The sequence below is a fragment of the Dendrobates tinctorius genome, unplaced genomic scaffold (genome assembly GCF_039654945.1).
Source record: "Dendrobates tinctorius isolate UK_male_01 unplaced genomic scaffold, ASM3965494v1 ptg000139l, whole genome shotgun sequence".
In the NCBI taxonomy this organism is placed as follows: Eukaryota; Metazoa; Chordata; class Amphibia; order Anura; family Dendrobatidae; genus Dendrobates; species Dendrobates tinctorius.
The window spans coordinates 7,393,658-7,411,490 of record NW_027361807.1 but is presented as its reverse complement, the minus strand read 5'-3'; the positions used below and the strand labels follow the sequence as shown (position 1 = coordinate 7,411,490).

Below are 17,833 nucleotides of genomic sequence, written 5' to 3'. Positions count from 1 at the left end.
CTGTCGTGCTAACGTCGCGTCTAACAAGGTGCTCAACTCAGAGCGCCCGGAGGAGATCAGTCAGCACACAAGCATCTCTAGTCCGTTTATGGTCCTTCTCCAAAGTTTGGACACGAGTCAACAAACCCATTATATCAGTCTCCCTCTCTCTTTTCAGTCTGGCCCCTTGTTGTATAAATACCTCCCGTATGACTCCTTTCAAAGCTTCCCATTGATACGGAATAGCCGTAGGGTCGTGTTTGTGAAAATGTAGAAAGTCCGAGATTGCTGTTCGCACGGCCGCCTGACACGTTAGATCCCCAAGGAGACCAGGGTTTAAGGACCAGGTCCATTCCTTCGGAACGAGACTCGGCAACCGCAGGGAGAGCAAGACCGGGGGCATGGTCCGACCATAACATCGTGTCGATGTCGGACCTAGGGTCAAAAGACAGGAGCCCGTGGCTGATCAAAAAATAATCTAATCTACTGTAGGAATTGTGTATTGTGGAAAAATAGGTATAATCCCGGGCAGTGGGGTGCAGTAACCTCCAGACATCCACCAACCTTGAGTCCGTCAGGGCCCTACGTAGTCTCTCCATCTGCGAGGGGGACACCGCTGACCTGCCCGAAGAGGAATCCACAGCGCGGACCAACACCATATTGAAATCCCCTCCCATGATCACGTAGCCCTCCGCAAAAGCCGATAGGTCCAGCAAGTACTTTCTGCATGCTCGGACCTGGTCTTGATTGGGGAGATAAATGTTAGCTATGGTGAACAGATCGTGGGCGATTTTAAGCTTCAGAAACACATATCGACCACCAGAATCCGTCTTAGAGGCGACAACCTGAGCCTGGAGAGACTTATGTAATGCAATGCTGACTCCTTTAGACTTGGAATCAGAATTACTTCCATGGAACCACTGCGTGTAGTATTTATGGCTAAGCGTAGGGATTCTGTCTGATCGGAAATTCGTCTCCTGCAGCAAAAGTACATCAACTCGTTGCTTATGCATACCGTATAGAACCTTCGATCGTTTTTCGGGGACATTAAACCCCCTGACATTAAGTGAGCAGAGTTGTAGGGATGCCATATGAACTATCGGGCCCACAGGTGGCACAATCAGGTCAGGAATTAGTAGGGGGGGCGGGTGGTGGGAAGAGACAGAGATAGTAAAAGTAAAGCACCAAGGAAAGAGAGTAGTTCAGAACCGACCGAAAGGAAAAAAGAAATAAAGGGAAGACCAAGAGGCCACTAGGCCTCTGGGGTAGAGAAGAATATCAGAGAAAACTCTGAGAAGTAGTGTCACAGACACACCCTAGTGGGGAGGTGGTTTGGCAAAGAGCAAGCAGCCAACAGCCAAGCCCCTGCAGCAAAAAAAAAAAAGAAATCCAAACTCCACCCCGTAGGTCTGTAGACCTGTCAGTATAAGCAATATTAACAAATACAACAGGACGAGTCATAAACCAGATACATTTGCAGAAATGAACACAATCGGAACGGGTCTCCGAAGGGGCATCTCCGAGTGCTAAATTTAGAAGAAAAAGTAGCGTTAGTCAGCCTAGGATATAATTAGTGGAATTATAAAGTAATACAACAGGTAAGCACATCATTTGGGGTGCCCATCGGAGTAGGAAACCATTCATAAACAGTGTAGAATAGGCTATGCTGGGAGCTCCGTTCAAGAGTCCCAGATAGAATCTGATGAAAATGAAACCGCTACCAAACATATGGCTCAAGTCCCCCTGCATTAATCAAACTTGACCAAGGTTACGACTAGACTCCTCTTGGGAGCCCGACAGTATGCAGGGGTACCGCAGGCGGAACAAAAGAGACAATAGAAAACATATCTAGGATAGATGATCAAGTGTCGTTGGTCTGAGTGACGGATCCATGTCTCCGGCGGGAGCTCCGCTTCCTCTTTCCCATAGTCCCAGCAGGAGGTCCTCCATCATGGCGCAGTCCCCATAAGTCAGACGCAGTGAGGCGAGGCCAGTCCCCCAGCGCAACCATGGGTAAGCCCAGAGCAGCGGTGAAGTTCTGGAGATCCGACGGGGATCTCAAAGTTGTCAGACCCTTATCACTGCGTACTTGCAATTGGAATGGGTAGCCCCAACTATAGGGGATCCTATTTTCCCGCAACATCTCCAAGAGGGGACGTAGAGCCCTCCGTTTGGCCAGGGTGAAGCGTGAGAGATCAGACAGAAGAAGAATATCAGATCCATTAAAGTCTATAGCATCGTGGTCCCTCGCCTTACGCATGATGTCATCCTTAGTTTGGAAGTAGTGGATCCTGCATATGACGTCCCTCGGCTTAGATGTGTCGGGGTTCCTGGGCCCTAGCGAGCGATGAGCTCGATCAATTTCAATGTGTTCAGTGGATGGTTTCCCTAAGAGCGAATTAAAAATGCCGTGAAGGGCCGAGGAAAGGTCACGTGAGGCCACAGACTCAGGGATCCCACAGAGCCTGATATTATTCCTCCGGTTCGAGTCCTCCAGCATATCTAGTACCATATTAAAAGACTCCGAGTGTAGATCCAGAAGTTGTTGCTGGCTCTGTAATTGTGAGGAAAGCGACTCCACTCTCGCTTCCAATGCAGAGACGTTAGTAGTAAGGTGGGACACGTCCTCCTTAAGGGACCCTATTTCACCCCTGCACACCGCTTCCAGGCGCTGAATATAGCCCTCCATATCGGCCCTGGTGGGGATGGCACTCAGCTGCGCTCTCAGCTCTGAAGCATTTATGGAATCATCAGGGCCCACAGGTCTAGAAGGAGCTTGTGCAGGGGGGCCATGAGATGTAGTGGTGGGGGGGACACTGTCCTGGGACACCAGACAGGGAGAAGCCCCACTTTCATTTCCCCCTGATGATAGTGAAGGGACCACTTCTGTTATCTGGGTCTGGTAGGGCTGTAATATAGGAGGAAACCTGTCCTCAGCCTGCTCAGTCTGTGCCATGGTCTGACCGGGGGATGGGGGGCAGGACGCAGCTCTCACCTCTCCAGTGCTTTGTGCCAGGCTCCCTCCTGTCTGCATCTGAGGTGAACAGCTGGTCACAGGAGCAGCAGTCCTCCCTCCCCCATCCAGCACCCTCCCTGCTACAGCTCCAGTCTTCTGCTTGCTTGTGGTCCCAGGCGAAGGGCGTCCATGTGCGTTCAGCCATACAGGGGAGTCACCTCTCCCCTCCACCATTGCCGAGGGTGCCGTTCTCTGTCCCTGGGCCGACATATATCTGGCTATTCCGGCACCTCCGGGACCCGCAGTAAGCTCTCTGGGTGACTGGGAACGGAGACCAGTCTTGCCCTTCATAACGACGGGTGAGTGGAGCTAGATATAGCTGATTAATCGCTGCAGGGGCCTCAGGCACGCAGGAGCTCAGCAAAGATGCAGCCTCACAGCTCCATGTCCAAGCCACGCCCCCCCTCTAGGCTATATTTCTATAATACTTGCAATCAAACACAGCAGATAGACAGCGCAATTGATACCATCTGTGTGCTGCCTGTGTTTTTCATGGAACCATAGATTTGTATGGGTAATTTTGATCCATGACGCGGATCAATAATGGACATGACGCGTTATTTTTTTTTTTCAGACACGTCCACAAGAAAACGGGGTATGTGAATAGCTCCATCATTTATAATAGATGCGTTATCTGTTTTTGGAAGACCGCATAAGGGGCACATAGCATAGAAAATTATTTTACCTATACAGAAACACTAATTTAATGCAGAAGTATTTTAGTCATAAAATGAAGTGGTGCTTTTAAATGGGTTTTCTTGTAATAATTTTTTAGGTTCATCAACTTTAGATTCCTGAAAATAAACTCATCAGTTACTCGCCCACCCCTGAGGAATCCTCTTTGCTGCTGTTCTAGTCTTGCTTCATAGGCTGCAGCAGTGACATCATGATGACTACTATATCCAATCACTGAGCTCGGTGACTTTGATGTAGATGGCACGAGCCTCTGAGCCCAGTGATAGGCTGCTGTAGTTATGGGGTCATCGCTGTACAGATGGTGAGGTACGATTTGGAAAGTAGCTTGGAAAACTTGTGGCCTAAAACAAAACGTTGACCTTTATAATTGCATTGTGTTCAATCAATTGTGGATCCTTTTAGTTATACACTTTTCTGTGTTCTGTTTTGTTGCACAGATCTGAGAAGTGTTACATATGTAATTCAATAGTACTGCTGAAGGACTATCAGGGGCATGTGGACAACTGTTTGCAGACTGAATCGCGAGAAACCCAGGAGAGCCAGAGTCTCCGAAGCATCAAGGTAAATGTGTTAATCTCCCCACAATCAGTTGCAATACATTAAAGCCAAAAATATCACCCAGTTCTTCTTACATTTATCTCCGTACTTGACCAGGCACATTTTGGGTTTTTGTTCATGTGCAGTACATGGGGATAAATATTTGTTTTTATACCTTTTTACTTTTATTGCCATTATCAGGTGATATTGGTGGGAAAAAATACTTGTGTGCTTTTCACATTGTTTCATTTTTTCTGTGACAACAAATGACCATTAGATTACATTTTAAAATGTGTTCCTTTTTCTGTAGCCATTATTTTTACATATCTTACATGTTTTTTTTTTTTTTTTTTTTTTAAAAACAAGGACAGGACTAGTAACAGTGATTTGAATTGGCACTTATTTTTTATCTTTTTTTATTTTTCACATATTGTGGTTTCCATAAATTCATAAGACTTTTGGAGGGCAGTGCAACATTTAATTACTTTTTTTTTTTATTATTCTGATTTTCCAAGTATAACTGGGCCTGGTATATGAACCCCAGTTACAGTGGCAAGGTATAGCTGCATAGCAGAACTGACTGAGCCTCCTAGGACTCAGGAGCACCTGCTCCTTCTGTAGACCCAGGAATCGCATGATCGCTGGGTTTGAAGGAAGGCACGCCATTAGTGTTTCCTGTTACTGTTTACACACAGATTGTCCAACACTATGTATAAAGCGATAGAGAAGTCAAAGACGGTAATAAACAGTCGCTGCCTACTCTATAAGGAGCTCGGCTGTGTCTGACAGCCGATTGTTCCTGCAGCTGCACAATCACCTGCGGCTGACCTACTATGCTGTGACGTCTGGAACATAAATGCAAATTAGAACGTGGACAACCTGGATGTTTAAAGGCTAGTAGATAAAGAAAGGATGGGTTGACCCTTGATTACAAAAAATATGGAATGGAACATGAACCCATTTTCACTGAACTATAAAGTGCTTTCTGAATCCTGCAGTGGACTACTGCTTTGTGTGAGATATATGGCCTCTCCTTGGATCAAAATGAAAAAAAAAAAGCAAAAACAAAATATCCTTTTGTGCAAGACTGGCCTGGGTTCGTTTTGTGTAGTATAGGAGGAATAATTATGCTGTTATTTGATCGGAAAATTGTATTTAATTTAAAAATACAGTAGATCAGATTTTGCGTATGTTTTCTCCTTCGTCTCATTGGGGGACACAGACTGTGGGTGTATGCTACTGCCGTCTGGAGGCTGACACTAGGTATACAAAAAACAAGTTAGCTCCTCCTCCGCCACATACACCCTCGCCCCGATACCGGGCGGAAACCAGTTTTTTGCTTAGTGTCTTTGGAGGCACACGCAGTCTGGAGTTCTCCAGACTATTTTTTTTTAATTTTTTTATTCCTTTTCAGTTCTCTCACTATGAAGAGGAGACAGGGGCGACGGATCCTATAGAAAGGGTCCGATCTCCCCAAACCAACAACGGGCGAGCACGCGTTGAGCATCGCTCCGCGTATCCTTTCCCGCACCGCGGGACATCTCTGGGACTTTTCCCCAGACATCTATTTTTTCCGTGTTTATTATTTTATGAAGATAAGACAGGGGCAACGCATCCTATTGAAAGGATCCGATTTCCCCAAACCAGCAACGGGCGACCACGTGCGAGTGTCCCTCCACGTTTTCCTCTCCCGCGACGTGGGACATTATGCCAGACTTAGCCCTGTCCACCCCTAGGTATGGAAACCATGGGCTTGCACAGTGGCACAAGACTAGTCTGTGCGCCCCCACTGCTCCACCAACGCTAGACGGCGGTGCTGCATGGCGGCGGACGGTCCCTCTCCTCGCCCCTGCAGGGCAGACAGAGCCAGGGTGCCTGCACCGTCCAGAGAGCAAATACCCCGGTAGGTATGCAGCTGGGGAGGGCTCTGGGCAGCGAGTAGGAGCCAGGGATCCCCTCGACCATCCCCCCGTCCTTCGCCTCAGAGTACCTGCAGCCGGGGTAGTAGGTCCCCGCGGGCCTGTGCGCCGTCGGGGGGTGAGTGTTGAGCCGGTTGGTAGGCCGCGGTTTCGGACTGGGCGCCGGTGGGGGGTCCCGCCCCCGGACGCGGCGTCCTATCGGGCGCCACCGCACGGCGCCGCCTCCGGGCGCGGCGTCCTATCTGGCGCCGCCTCTCAGCGCGACGTCACGGCCGGCGCGACGTCACGGCTGGCGCCGCCCCCGGCGTGGCGTCATCTCCGGCGCCGCCCCCCAGGCCTAGGGCGGGCACTGGTTTAAATCAAGGCCCCGGCTTCAGAGCAGGGTAGGCCGCATCTTGGAAACAGACGCGGGCGATCTACCCAGAGGCAAGGAGTCACGCGGAAGGGGGGCACACAGAAGCAGGGTAAGTGCGACCCTGTCCTGGAACTGCGCGGGTACATTTAAGGGTTACCCTCCTCCTCCTCCTTTCCCCTTTAACTTGTGATAGGAGTAAGCGGCATTATGTCTGGAAAAGGGAAAACGCACACGTTCCTTTATGCCGCATGCGTTTCCTGTGGAGTTATGTTCCCACGAGCACAGACTATCAAATTGTGTGAAGCCTGCGACTCCGAACGCGCCCAGGAGCCCTCCCCTGCGACAGAGCCCAGGGGTCTGGATCCCCCGGAATGGGCATTATCACTGTCTCGGTCCATGGTTTCACTTACGAGGCGATTGAGACCCTTCAGGCCCCGGATAGGGGTAGAGACGACGGCTCGCTTGTTTGGGAGGGGTCGTCCACCTCACAAGAGCCTCCGGCCTGCAGGGGCCGCACACTCTCTAGGCAGACGCACAGGAAAAGAACCCATACTGTGTCTCCAGGCCCCTCCGGTGCGTCAGCATCCGCGAGTGTGGCATAACGCTCACCGTCACCTTTTTCCGGGAGCGAGCAGAGTTCAGGTCACGACGTAGAAGAATCCTTGAACCTGGATATACCGGGGTGTCGGGAGACGGTAGACAGTCTTATTGAAGCTGTCAATCAGACTCTGGGGATTGAGGATGAGGTCTCCCCAGCTGCAGGTCATAAGGTGTCTTTTAAAAAGGCCAGGAGACCACATAGAGTGTTTAGCACTCATCCTGAGTTCGAGGACATTGTGCAGCGGCACAGGGAACGTCCAGATAAGCGTTTTTCGGGACAAAAAACCGCTAGAAGCGAGGTAACCGTTCGCATCAGAACTCTGTAAAAAATGGGCGGAATCCCCGGTAGTGGATCCCCCAGTGTCTCACCTAGCCTCAAGATCCCTGTTGTCAGTTCCCAGTGGTTCCGCCATTAAGGACCCCACGGATCGGCTCATAGAGGGGTTAGCCCGCTCGGTGTATGAGGCATCAGGATCAGCACTCTTTCCTTCTTTTGCAGCGACATGGGTTGCCAAGGCCATGATGTCATGGTCGGATTCTTTAAACAAGATCCTGCAGGATAGAGAGTTGCCGACAGAAGTAGGCGAGATAGCAAGTCAGATCGCAATGGCAGGGGACTATTTAATTAGTGCATCTTTAGATGCGGCTAATGGCGCAGCACTAGCGGCGGCAAACGCAATAGCCATTAGGAGAGCCTTATGGTTAAGGCTCTGGCGGGCTGATTCAATCTCTAAAAAAATCGTTGACTTCTCTGCCCTTTCAGGGGGACCGATTATTTGGGGAGAAATTGGATAAGCTTATTTCAGACGCCACGGGGGGAAAAAGCAGCTTTATTCGGTCGTCCATGACAGCACCACCTGAGAGGGGATCCGCCCTTTAGGAACAGGAAACCTACAGATACAAAAAGGGTGGCACCTCTCCCACGCATCAGTTGGTTTCCTGTTCCTAACAAGGACAGAACTCCCTACAGATCGTCCGTCATGGAAATATAAATAATGACGATTCCGTCCCTATAGGCCAGATCTTGGAATTTTTACAAAAAGAGCTGGACCTGGGTCTCTCCACCAGTACCCTTAAAGTACAGGTATCTGCCTTAGGGGCCCTCTTTAGCTGCAACATCGCGGCTAATTACTGGGTCAATAGGTTTATCAAAGCAGCAAGTAGGTCCAGACCAATAGTAAAGAATAGACTCACGCCATGGGATTTGAACCTAGTCCTCACAGCTATGACAGAAGCGCCATTTGAGCCCATCTCGTCAGCCTCTATTAGGAGCCTGTCCCTCAAGATAGCTTTCCTGATAGCCATAACATCAGCCCGTAGGGTAAGCGACATTCAGGCATTGTCTAGGCGCCCACCTTTTCTTCAGGTAAAAGAGGATAGGGTAATACTTAGACCTGACCCAGCGTATTTACCAAAAGTAGCCTCCAGCTTTCATAGGTCGCAGGAAATAGTCCTCCCATCCTTCCTCCCTAAGCCAACTAATGAGGAGGAGAAGCTACACACTTTAGATGTTAGGAGATGCCTCTTAGAGTATCTAGCGGCTACCGATCCCTGGAAGAAGGACAATGCCCTCTTTGTCTCCTACCAAGGCCCTAGGAAAGGTCTTAGGGTGTCCAAAAGTACTCTAGCCAGATGGATTAGAGAAGCAATCTCGTTAGCTTATACCTCAAAAGGTAGAGTAGCTCCGGAGAAATTGAAGGCGCATTCCACCAGAGCCATGGCGACCTCGTGGGCCGAGAGATCGGAAGTCTCCATCGACCAGATTTGTAAGGCGGCCACTTGGTCCTCTCCGAGCACTTTTTATAGTCATTATAGGCTAGACTTGGGTGCTTCTGCAGACCTCTCCTTCGGTATCAGGGTTTTGCAGGCTGTAGTCCCCCCCTAAAGTAGTGATTACTCTCTGTAATTCTCTCAGGTGGTGCTGTCATGGACGACCGAATAAAGTCTTAGTTACTCACCGGTTAACGGTATTTTTCGGAGTCCATGACAGCACCCGTATATTCCCTCCCTTAAATTTAATTGGGGTGTGCATGTCTATTTCTTGTATGCTCACTGGTGATAAAAGTTTATAATTGTAAAGAATACTGTACATAAATCATGCATTAACCTTGGAAGTCCTCTTGTGCTCTGTAATCCAACTGATGCGTGGGAGAGGTGCCACCCTTTTTGTATCTGTAGGTTTCCTGTTCCTAAAGGGCGGATCCCCTCTCAGGTGGTGCTGTCATGGACTCCGAAAAATACCGTTAACCGGTGAGTAACTAAGACTTTCTTCCACAACAGAGGAGTAAAGTGCCGTTTCGTCAACCGCAGGCGCGCTTTCGAGCATTTCGTACCCAGGGTGGATGGCAGCGGCCGGTACCTCCGTCCCAGCTCGCTATGGCCAAGACAAAGAGCGTCAGGTTACGTACAAGGCCAACCCCTTGGGCAGGATGCGGGGCCGGCCGCCCAGATCAAGGGGGGCCAGGTCTCAGAGGACCTCAACAAAATGACTCGAAACATCCAGTACCCGGGGACAGCAGGGTAGGCGGACGTCTGCTCAGGTTCTGCCACGTCTGGGTCGCAGTGGCGCGCGACGAATGGGTGGCAGAATTAGTGTCTTCCGGGTACAAAATAGAATTCATCAGGGATCCGCCAAAACGATTTTTTCTTTCTCGGCTTCCCAAGACGGAAGTTCGGGCACAGGCTTTGCTAGAGGCCATCGAGGTGCTGCAGCGCAACGAGGTCATTGTCCCCGTACCAGAGGGCGAAAAAACCCGGGGTTTTTATTCCAACCTGTTCGCGGTACCCAAGAAGGATGGAACAGTAAGGCCGGTTCTGGACTTAAAGCTCCTGAACAGGTTCATCAGGGTCAGGCATTTCCGCATGGAATCTCTCCGGTCGGTCATATCGTCCATGGAGCAGGGAGAATATTTGGCCTCCATCGATATCCAGGATGCCTACCTGCACATCCCTATTTTTCCCCCGCATCAAAAATTCCTGCGGTTCGCAATCGATGGGCGACATTTCAAGTTTGTGGCCCTACCTTTCGGGTTGGCCACGGCCCCCAGGATATTCACAAAAGTGATGGCGGTCGTTATGGCCACTCTACATTCTCGGGGCATAGTGGTTTTGCCGTACCTGGACGACCTCCTGGTAAAGGGTCCGTCCTTTCGAGCTTGCGAGGAGAATGTCAGCATCACTCTGGATACCCTAGCTCGCCTAGGATGGTTGGTCAACGGGAAGAAATCATCCCTTACTCCAGCCCAGAGGATTCTGTTTCTAGGGATGATTTTCGATACTTCCCGAGGGTTGGTGATTCTCCCTCAGGACAAGGCTCGGGCACTTCGGCAGGGAGTTCGAACCCTTCAACAGCCGGGGCCCCACACTATCCGGTTTGGGATGAGGGTTCTAGGGAAGATGGTGGCGGCGATGGAAGCAATTCCGTTTGCGCAATTTCATCTCCGTCCCCTGCAGCATGCTCTCTTAGCGACATGGGACAAAAGTCCGTTCTCGCTCGATCATCAGTGCAGGTTGTCCTCTCAGGTCCGAAGGGCGCTTCAGTGGTGGACGCGCGACTCCTCTCTCCGTCAGGGGAGGCCCTTTCCCCCCGGATCAGTGGTTAGTGATCACGACCGATGCGAGTCTTTTCGGTTGGGGGGCAATCTTCCGCCACCACACGGCCCAGGGGCAATGGTCGCCTCAAGACGCGCGTCTCCCTATCAACTTGTTGGAGATTCTAGCAGTGCGGTTGGCACTGCAGCAGTTTCAGCACTTGCTGGCAGGGTGCCCGGTCCGGATTCAGTCAGACAACGCCACGGCAGTAGCATTCGTGAATCACCAGGGAGGCACGCGCAGCAGGGCAACCATGCGCGAGATAGAGCATGTACTCCGCTGGGCCGAGAGGAACCACTCGATCTCAGCAGTTCACATACCAGGTGTGGAAAATTGGGCAGCAGATTTCCTAAGCAGGCAGGGGATCGCGGCCGGGGAATGGTCTCTGCACCCCGATGTCTTTCAGCAAATTTGCCAGCGGTGGGGGACTCCGGACGTGGACCTGATGGCCTCCAGGGAAAACGCCAAGGTGAGCGTGTTTGTCGCCCGGTCTCGGGACCCGCGAGCGATCGCAGTAGATGCGCTGGTCCTGCCATGGAACCAGTTTCGGCTCCCATACTTGTTTCCCCCGCTGCCTCTTCTCCCGAGGGTCATCAGAAAGATCAAGACCGAGGGGGTTCCGGCGATTCTGCTGGCCCCAGATTGGCCCCGTCGGGCATGGTATGCGGATCTGGTGCAGCTCCTCGCAGACGTACCCTGGCGGCTACCAGAACGTCCAGACTTGCTGTCTCAGGGGCCGATCTGCCACTTGAACTTAGGGGCCCTGTGTTTGACGGCGTGGCCGTTGAATCTTGGGTTCTGACCTAGGCGGGGTTCGGGCGTGATGTGGTGGCTACAATGGTTAGCGCCCGGAAACCGGCCTCGGCGAGAATCTATCATAACACTTGGAGGGTTTTCTTTCAGTGGTGGCGAGAACACGGAGTGGCGCCATTATCCTTCTCGGTCCCCAACATCCTGGCCTTTCTCCAGTCTGGCCTAGACGCAGGTTGGCTCCGAGTTCCCTTAGGAGGCAGATATCGGCCTTGTCGGTCCTTTTTCAGCGGAAGATCGCTACCATCATGCAGGTCAGGACGTTCATTCAAGGGGTTTCTCATTTGGTACCCCCCTTTAGGGCACCCTTGGAGGCCTGGGACCTGAATCTGGTACTGAGTGTCCTGCAGGAGGGCCCGTTTGAGCCGTTACAGGAGGTTTCGTTGGCATATCTCTCCAGGAAGGTGGTATTCCTGGTAGCCATAACTTCCATTAGGCGGGTCTCAGAGTTGGGGGCATTGTCTTGTAGGGCTCCATTTTTGACTTTTTTTAAGGATAAGGTAGTCCTTAGACCGCCGCCGCCTTTTTTGCCGAAGGTCGTGTCCTCTTTCCATATTAATGAGGACATTGTTCTGCCTTCGTTTTGTCCGGCACCAGTTCACAGAGTGGAGAGAGCGCTCCACACGTTGGACCTGGTAAGAGCTCTCAGGAGGAATGTGTCAAGGACAGCACCTTTCCGCCAGACAGACTCGCTGTTTGTGATCCCTGAAGGGCGCAGGAAGGGGCTCCCAGCTTCACGGTCAACCATAGCCAGATGGATTCGCCTAACTATTCAGGAGGCACGCCGGTTCCTACAGGAATAGGGGCGCACTCTACTCAGGCAGTGGGCGCCTCTTGGGCGCTTCGGCACCAGGCTTCGGCAGAACAGGTATGCAAGGCAGCAACCTGGTCCAGCCTGCACACTTTTTGTAAGCACTACAAGGTGCATACTCAGGCTTCGTCTGATGCGAGCCTGGGTAGGAAAATTCTCCAGGCAGCAGTGGCACACCTTTAGACAGGAGGGCATGCGGCTTGGAGCGGTGAGTTGTCTTCCCACCCAGGGACTGCTTTAGGACGTCCCACAGTCTCTGTGTCCCCCAATGAGACGAAGGAGAAACATGGATTTTTGTGAGTACTCACCGTAAAATCCTTTTCTCTGAGACGCTCATTGGGGGACACAGCACCCACCCTAATAGCCAGGTGGCTTTCGTTTATTTAATTAATGTAATTCCTTGTTTAAGGTAGGGTGGTCCTTTTTCAGACATATGTTTGGCATAAGGTTAAAACTATGTTTATGTCCTCCTACTGCTTTTTGCACTAAACTGGTTTCCGCCCGGTACCGGGGCGAGGGTGTATGTGGCGGAGGAGGAGCTAACTTGTTTTTTGTATACCTAGTGTCAGCCTCCAGACGGCAGTAGCATACACCCACAGTCTCTGTGTCCCCCAATGAGCGTCTCGGAGAAAAGGATTTTACGGTGAGTACTCACAAAAATCCATGTTTTATGAAAAATTGATGACTCCAAAGCAGTATATGAAATGTGAAGGTGACCTCCATAACGCTTAGGGTAGTGTGTATGAAGTAAAGACTTACCTGCTACATACACTGTGAATCAGATGGTTCCATTTATTGTAAACATTACGTCATCAGTAATTTTGCCCTGTAAAGTCAGTGTACCTAAACTTGTAATGTATTAACGTGTTATAGCTTTTTCAAATCCCTGTGGTTTGAGCGATTGATGTGGTCCTCAGGTCCTGAACCCACCACCAATTAACAGTGCTTTTAGGGACAATACCATATTTAGTTTTTCATAGGTTCAGTTCCACTTTATCCTTAGCATTTGCGACTTTGTTTTAGAGAAATGTTATTTGCTAGATTCTGACAGCTGTCTTCCCCGATCTTCGACAGGAATATCCAAAACGCAATGGCAGGCTGCTTAACATGCTGGAGCAGTCAGAATCCTCCTTGGCAGGTATGACTCGTCTGTAGTAAGGTATCGCATGCTGCATTGTTTTTATTATATATGGCTACTAAACACTTTTGTGGCATTTGATATTATTTTTCATAACAGGAGAATGTCTAAGATTACGTAAAAACGGCGCTGCGGGAGGAATAAAGAGGTGTACACAAAGTACGTGCTGAGACAAAAGAGGAATATAATTGCGGTGTTAATATTATACTTTAAATAATTTTATATAAAGAAGAGGGAATACAATGTGTATATTAGGTACTGAAAAATGCCGTATATACTGGTGTATCATAATTAACTCCAGGGGACAGTCACGTGTACATTGCTGCCCCGTTAGCGGGTAAATAAATATAGTGGGATCTGTGCTGTGCATTAGAGCAATTTGTGCGTTGCACTGTTGGTTTAAAAAATATTGGAATCTATAAGGGGAGGATAAAGTAATGGAGGAATTCTTTCCAGATCAGCCCTACTTTGGAAAGGCATAAAATATTGGAAACCTGATAGCACCTACCGTGCAAAGAACTATCAGATAATGTACTTATAACATCATAAATTAACATGAATGGATTTTTTCCATGTAATCGGTTCAAAGTATGCCACACATTACTCCCCAAGAAAAGAAATGAATTTAACCACGGGAAGCTCCCATATGCCATTCATGATTTTATTACCTGCCAGACAAAATGAGTGATATATTGCATTGATTGCCCCTGTCACAAAAAGTACGCGGGCCGTACCAGAAAGACCTCTGACCAAACGAATAGGCGAGCATATCCGCAATATCACAAAACAAATTTGATGGACATTCCCTATCCAAACACTATGCTGAAAAACATGAAGGCATTCAAATAGTGAAAGAGGACGGGAGGGGGGTGGTTATTTTATTTAAAAAAAAAAAAAAGTCTCACACAGAAACCCAATGGATTTTCGACCTCAATACTTTAAAGCCCAATGGCCACAACAGTGAGTTTGAACTGTTTGGATTTCAATATAAAACTCAGTCAAATATAACTAAATAGCCAGATGAATCTTATACATATACCTGCAACCAACTTGTGTGCAAGTGTTGCCAAGAATTCATGTAATTTACATATTTAAACCTGCCACTATTAAAAGTCTGACAGCCCCAAAATTGAGCCATCCCTGAAGAAGAAAGTCGTGGCTTTTGAAACATATTGGATTGGCATTGGCTCAAACTTGGACCTTCGTGACCACACATATGTACCTAGCAACAGCCAGCGAATTACTCACCGCTGAGGTCAACCAGCAGGCATTAGTAGTTCTAGAGAAGAGACTGGAGGGTTTGTCTAAGTAAAATGAAACTTTGCTCAGGGCACTAGATGTGTAAAACGTAACAAACTCCATAATGCTCACCTATCGGCACCCACCTGCATCAAGCACAGGCTGTTTCTTGGCCCTAGCAAAGGAACTGGAGACGTCCCCATTCAATCAGTCACTGGACTATTGGGACCTGTAATTGGCTGCTGTGGTAAAGTGACTATGGTCAGAGCATCATCAGAAGAAATCTGCTAATTTGCTGCTCAAGGTCACCTTACAGCTGCAGCCAATCACAAGCCTCATTAGTCCAGTTGCAGGTTGAATGGTGACGTCTTCACTTGCTGTCTCTCTGCACAGAATGGAGAAGTCTGTGCTGAATCTAGGTGTGTGCCAGTATGTAAATATTACAGAATATATATTTACACATCCAGGTCCCAGGTAACATTTTGTTTTGCTTGGACAATGCCTTTAATAATGCAGTAATCTCTTCACTCGATCTGGCATTGGCTGTGGTATAGAGACTGCCCATTGGCGGTCTGTTTATTATGACACCTGTTAGATACCCACTGAATATAATGCATGAGTCTTATTTTGATGAACCTGTGTGTGATACCCAATGGATGTCAGTTCAGTTGAGAGTATCTTAGCAATAGTCATATCTGGAAATCAGTAAATTGGAAATCTGCTCTGTTGGGCAAAAGACTTGGACAACATTCAGATGTGGCAGATTTTCACTGCAGATTCTGCATCTAATATTCTCAGCCAGGTACAGCACAGAGTATGTGAATGGGATGATGGAAAAATATGGAGATTTTAGGATCTGGTGTGGATTTGCTGCATATCCTATACAGATAAAACAATCTTTGAGAGATCTTCACTGAGCATTTCAGCACAAACTGTGTAGCCTGGCATCTACAATTTACAGTCAATGAGCAAACACCTTTATTTTTATGGTTTGCTTTATTGGTTTGGGACAGACTATTTTTGGTCAAATACTTTTGTTTAATTTTAATAGTATAAGAAACCAATTTAACAAATCAACCCCATCAGCCCATCCCACCTCCCCCATATCAAGTTTCACCACTTCTGATAAAACAATTAAAATGACTAGTCATGTAAGGACATGGGAGATCATTTGACATGTTGTGTTTACATCACTTCATTTGGCCAGAGATAGACAATCCTGTTCAATATTAAAAAGGAGAACTTAATAAAATGGTAGATGGTGTCTAACGGGATGGAAGTGGGCAAGCCCAACTTATCGCGCCGTTGAGCCCATAAAGCCTCATATTTTCCAACTGAATGTTGCTCAATGAATGCTTTTCTCCATTAAAATAAGCCACTTGACCTTGTCAAGAAATTCTCGTTTGGTTGGTGGGGGTTCCTACATCCAATGTTGTGCGATAAGCTTCTGAGTTTATATAACATACACATTACTGTGGTTTGATGTGGTTTAGATACATGGAGGTCTTCAATGTTGATGAGCGTAAGTGCTCATTACTAGAGTTTGCTTAGGCCTCTTTCACACTTCCGTTTTTTTACAATCAGTCACAATCCGCCAGGTTTTGAAAAAAACGGATCCGCAATTTTTTTTTGAGGATCCGTTTTTTTCCCCCATAGACTTCCATTATTGGCGGATTGTGACTGATTGCCGTCCGTTGCATCCGTTTTTTTGGCGGATCCGCCAAAAGTTCCTGTCCGTTACCATCCTCAAAGATTTCAAAACGGAGCTTGCAAGGTTTTTTTCTGTGACGGATCCTCCAGACACTCATTTAACCCGAATTTCTTTCTGGGTGCCGGACAGAAAAAAAAAAAAAATTCTCTCTCTCATCAAAAAAACGGACGGGTGCCATCCGTTGTCATCAGTACTAAAACAGATCCGCCATCCGTTCTTTTGGCGGATCTTGACTGATGCAAAAAACTGAAGTGTGAAAGAGGCCTTAGGGTGCTCAGATGTGCACAGACTATCGCGGGTGCGCAAGTGACATGTTCGAGCATCTGCATATTTTGCGTCTGTCAGGTAGCCACCAAACGTGAGGATTGCCTGACATACACGGGCAATCCCTGTATGATTTGTGGCTGTCTAACAACCGCAAAACATACCTGAGCACCCTTGGCAAACTCAAGTAACAAGCACTTGTATTGATCACTAGTCTTCAACATATCCCAGGATACATACAAAGGGGGAAAGATGAACATTCACAGTGTAAATTTTATTTATCAGCGTATGTCCAGAAATTGCTTAATCACACCGTTCTCCACAATTTGTGAAACACATCTTATACCCTTAAGCTTCCAATGCCCAAAGCCCTTCAAAATATGATATTCTAGGAGCCAGGGTGTATCTAAAAGGGAGAAAAACCTTATGCACCCTTCTTTGTGACAGATTTTAAATGTAAACATCAGTGTCAAAGCCATCTTTATAAGTTGAGGATCCAAAAAAAGCACTTCTGAGCATCCGCGCTGCTTTAGTGATAAGCATTCTTCAGAAATCCATATAAATCTTTCAAGTTCTTTATTATATGTACTACAGAAACTACGCGTTTCGAGGTAACAAACCGCACCTCTTCTTCAGGTTTAAACTCTGTACTGTAACCTGAAGAAGAGGTGCGGTTTGTCACCTCGAAACGTGTAGTTTCTGTAGTACATATAATAAAGAACTTGAAAGATTTATATGGATTTCTGAAGAATGCTTATCACTAAAGCAGCGCGGATGCTCAGAAGTGCTTTTTTTGGATCCTCAACTTATGATACCTAGTGGACGCTGTCCATCTGCACGAGCTCTGCAGCAGCTATATGACTGCAACAAACGTTGAGAGTGGTTGTGTCTGAACACAACCCATAAAGGGTGAGTACTCCAGAGTACTTTTATATTTTAATTGATTTATACCAGGTGAAGCCCTATGTCTGCGCCCCCGCCCTTGTTTTCTCTTATAAAGCCATCTTTAGGTATTCTGAGGTACTTAGATTTCAAGATGAAAGCCCAATAAGTCAAGATCTGTAAAAAGTATTAAATGGCAGTTATACTTCTAAAATTGTTGAAGCTGTAATGAAAAACACAACACACAAGAAATCCACCAGGGAAATGTTCTACATCACAATCAAA

General features: G+C 48.0%; 1 protein-coding gene across 6 annotated transcripts in view; it reads left to right on the top strand.

Annotated features, from left to right (window-relative positions):
• Positions 1-17,833, top strand: part of UIMC1 (ubiquitin interaction motif containing 1) — a 273,520-nt gene that overhangs the window by 244,167 nt on the left and 11,520 nt on the right. For 4 of the 6 annotated variants that reach the window (XM_073544992.1, XM_073544993.1, XM_073544991.1 and 1 more), the window contains exons 11-13: positions 4,129-4,252; positions 13,389-13,452; positions 13,552-13,611. In XM_073544992.1, the coding sequence (XP_073401093.1) occupies positions 4,129-4,252; positions 13,389-13,452; positions 13,552-13,611 (248 nt within the window). Of the gene's footprint in view, positions 1-4,128; positions 4,259-13,388; positions 13,453-13,551; positions 13,612-17,833 lie in introns of those variants that run through there. The other 2 variants (XM_073544994.1, XM_073544995.1) reach the window with 2 other exon arrangements.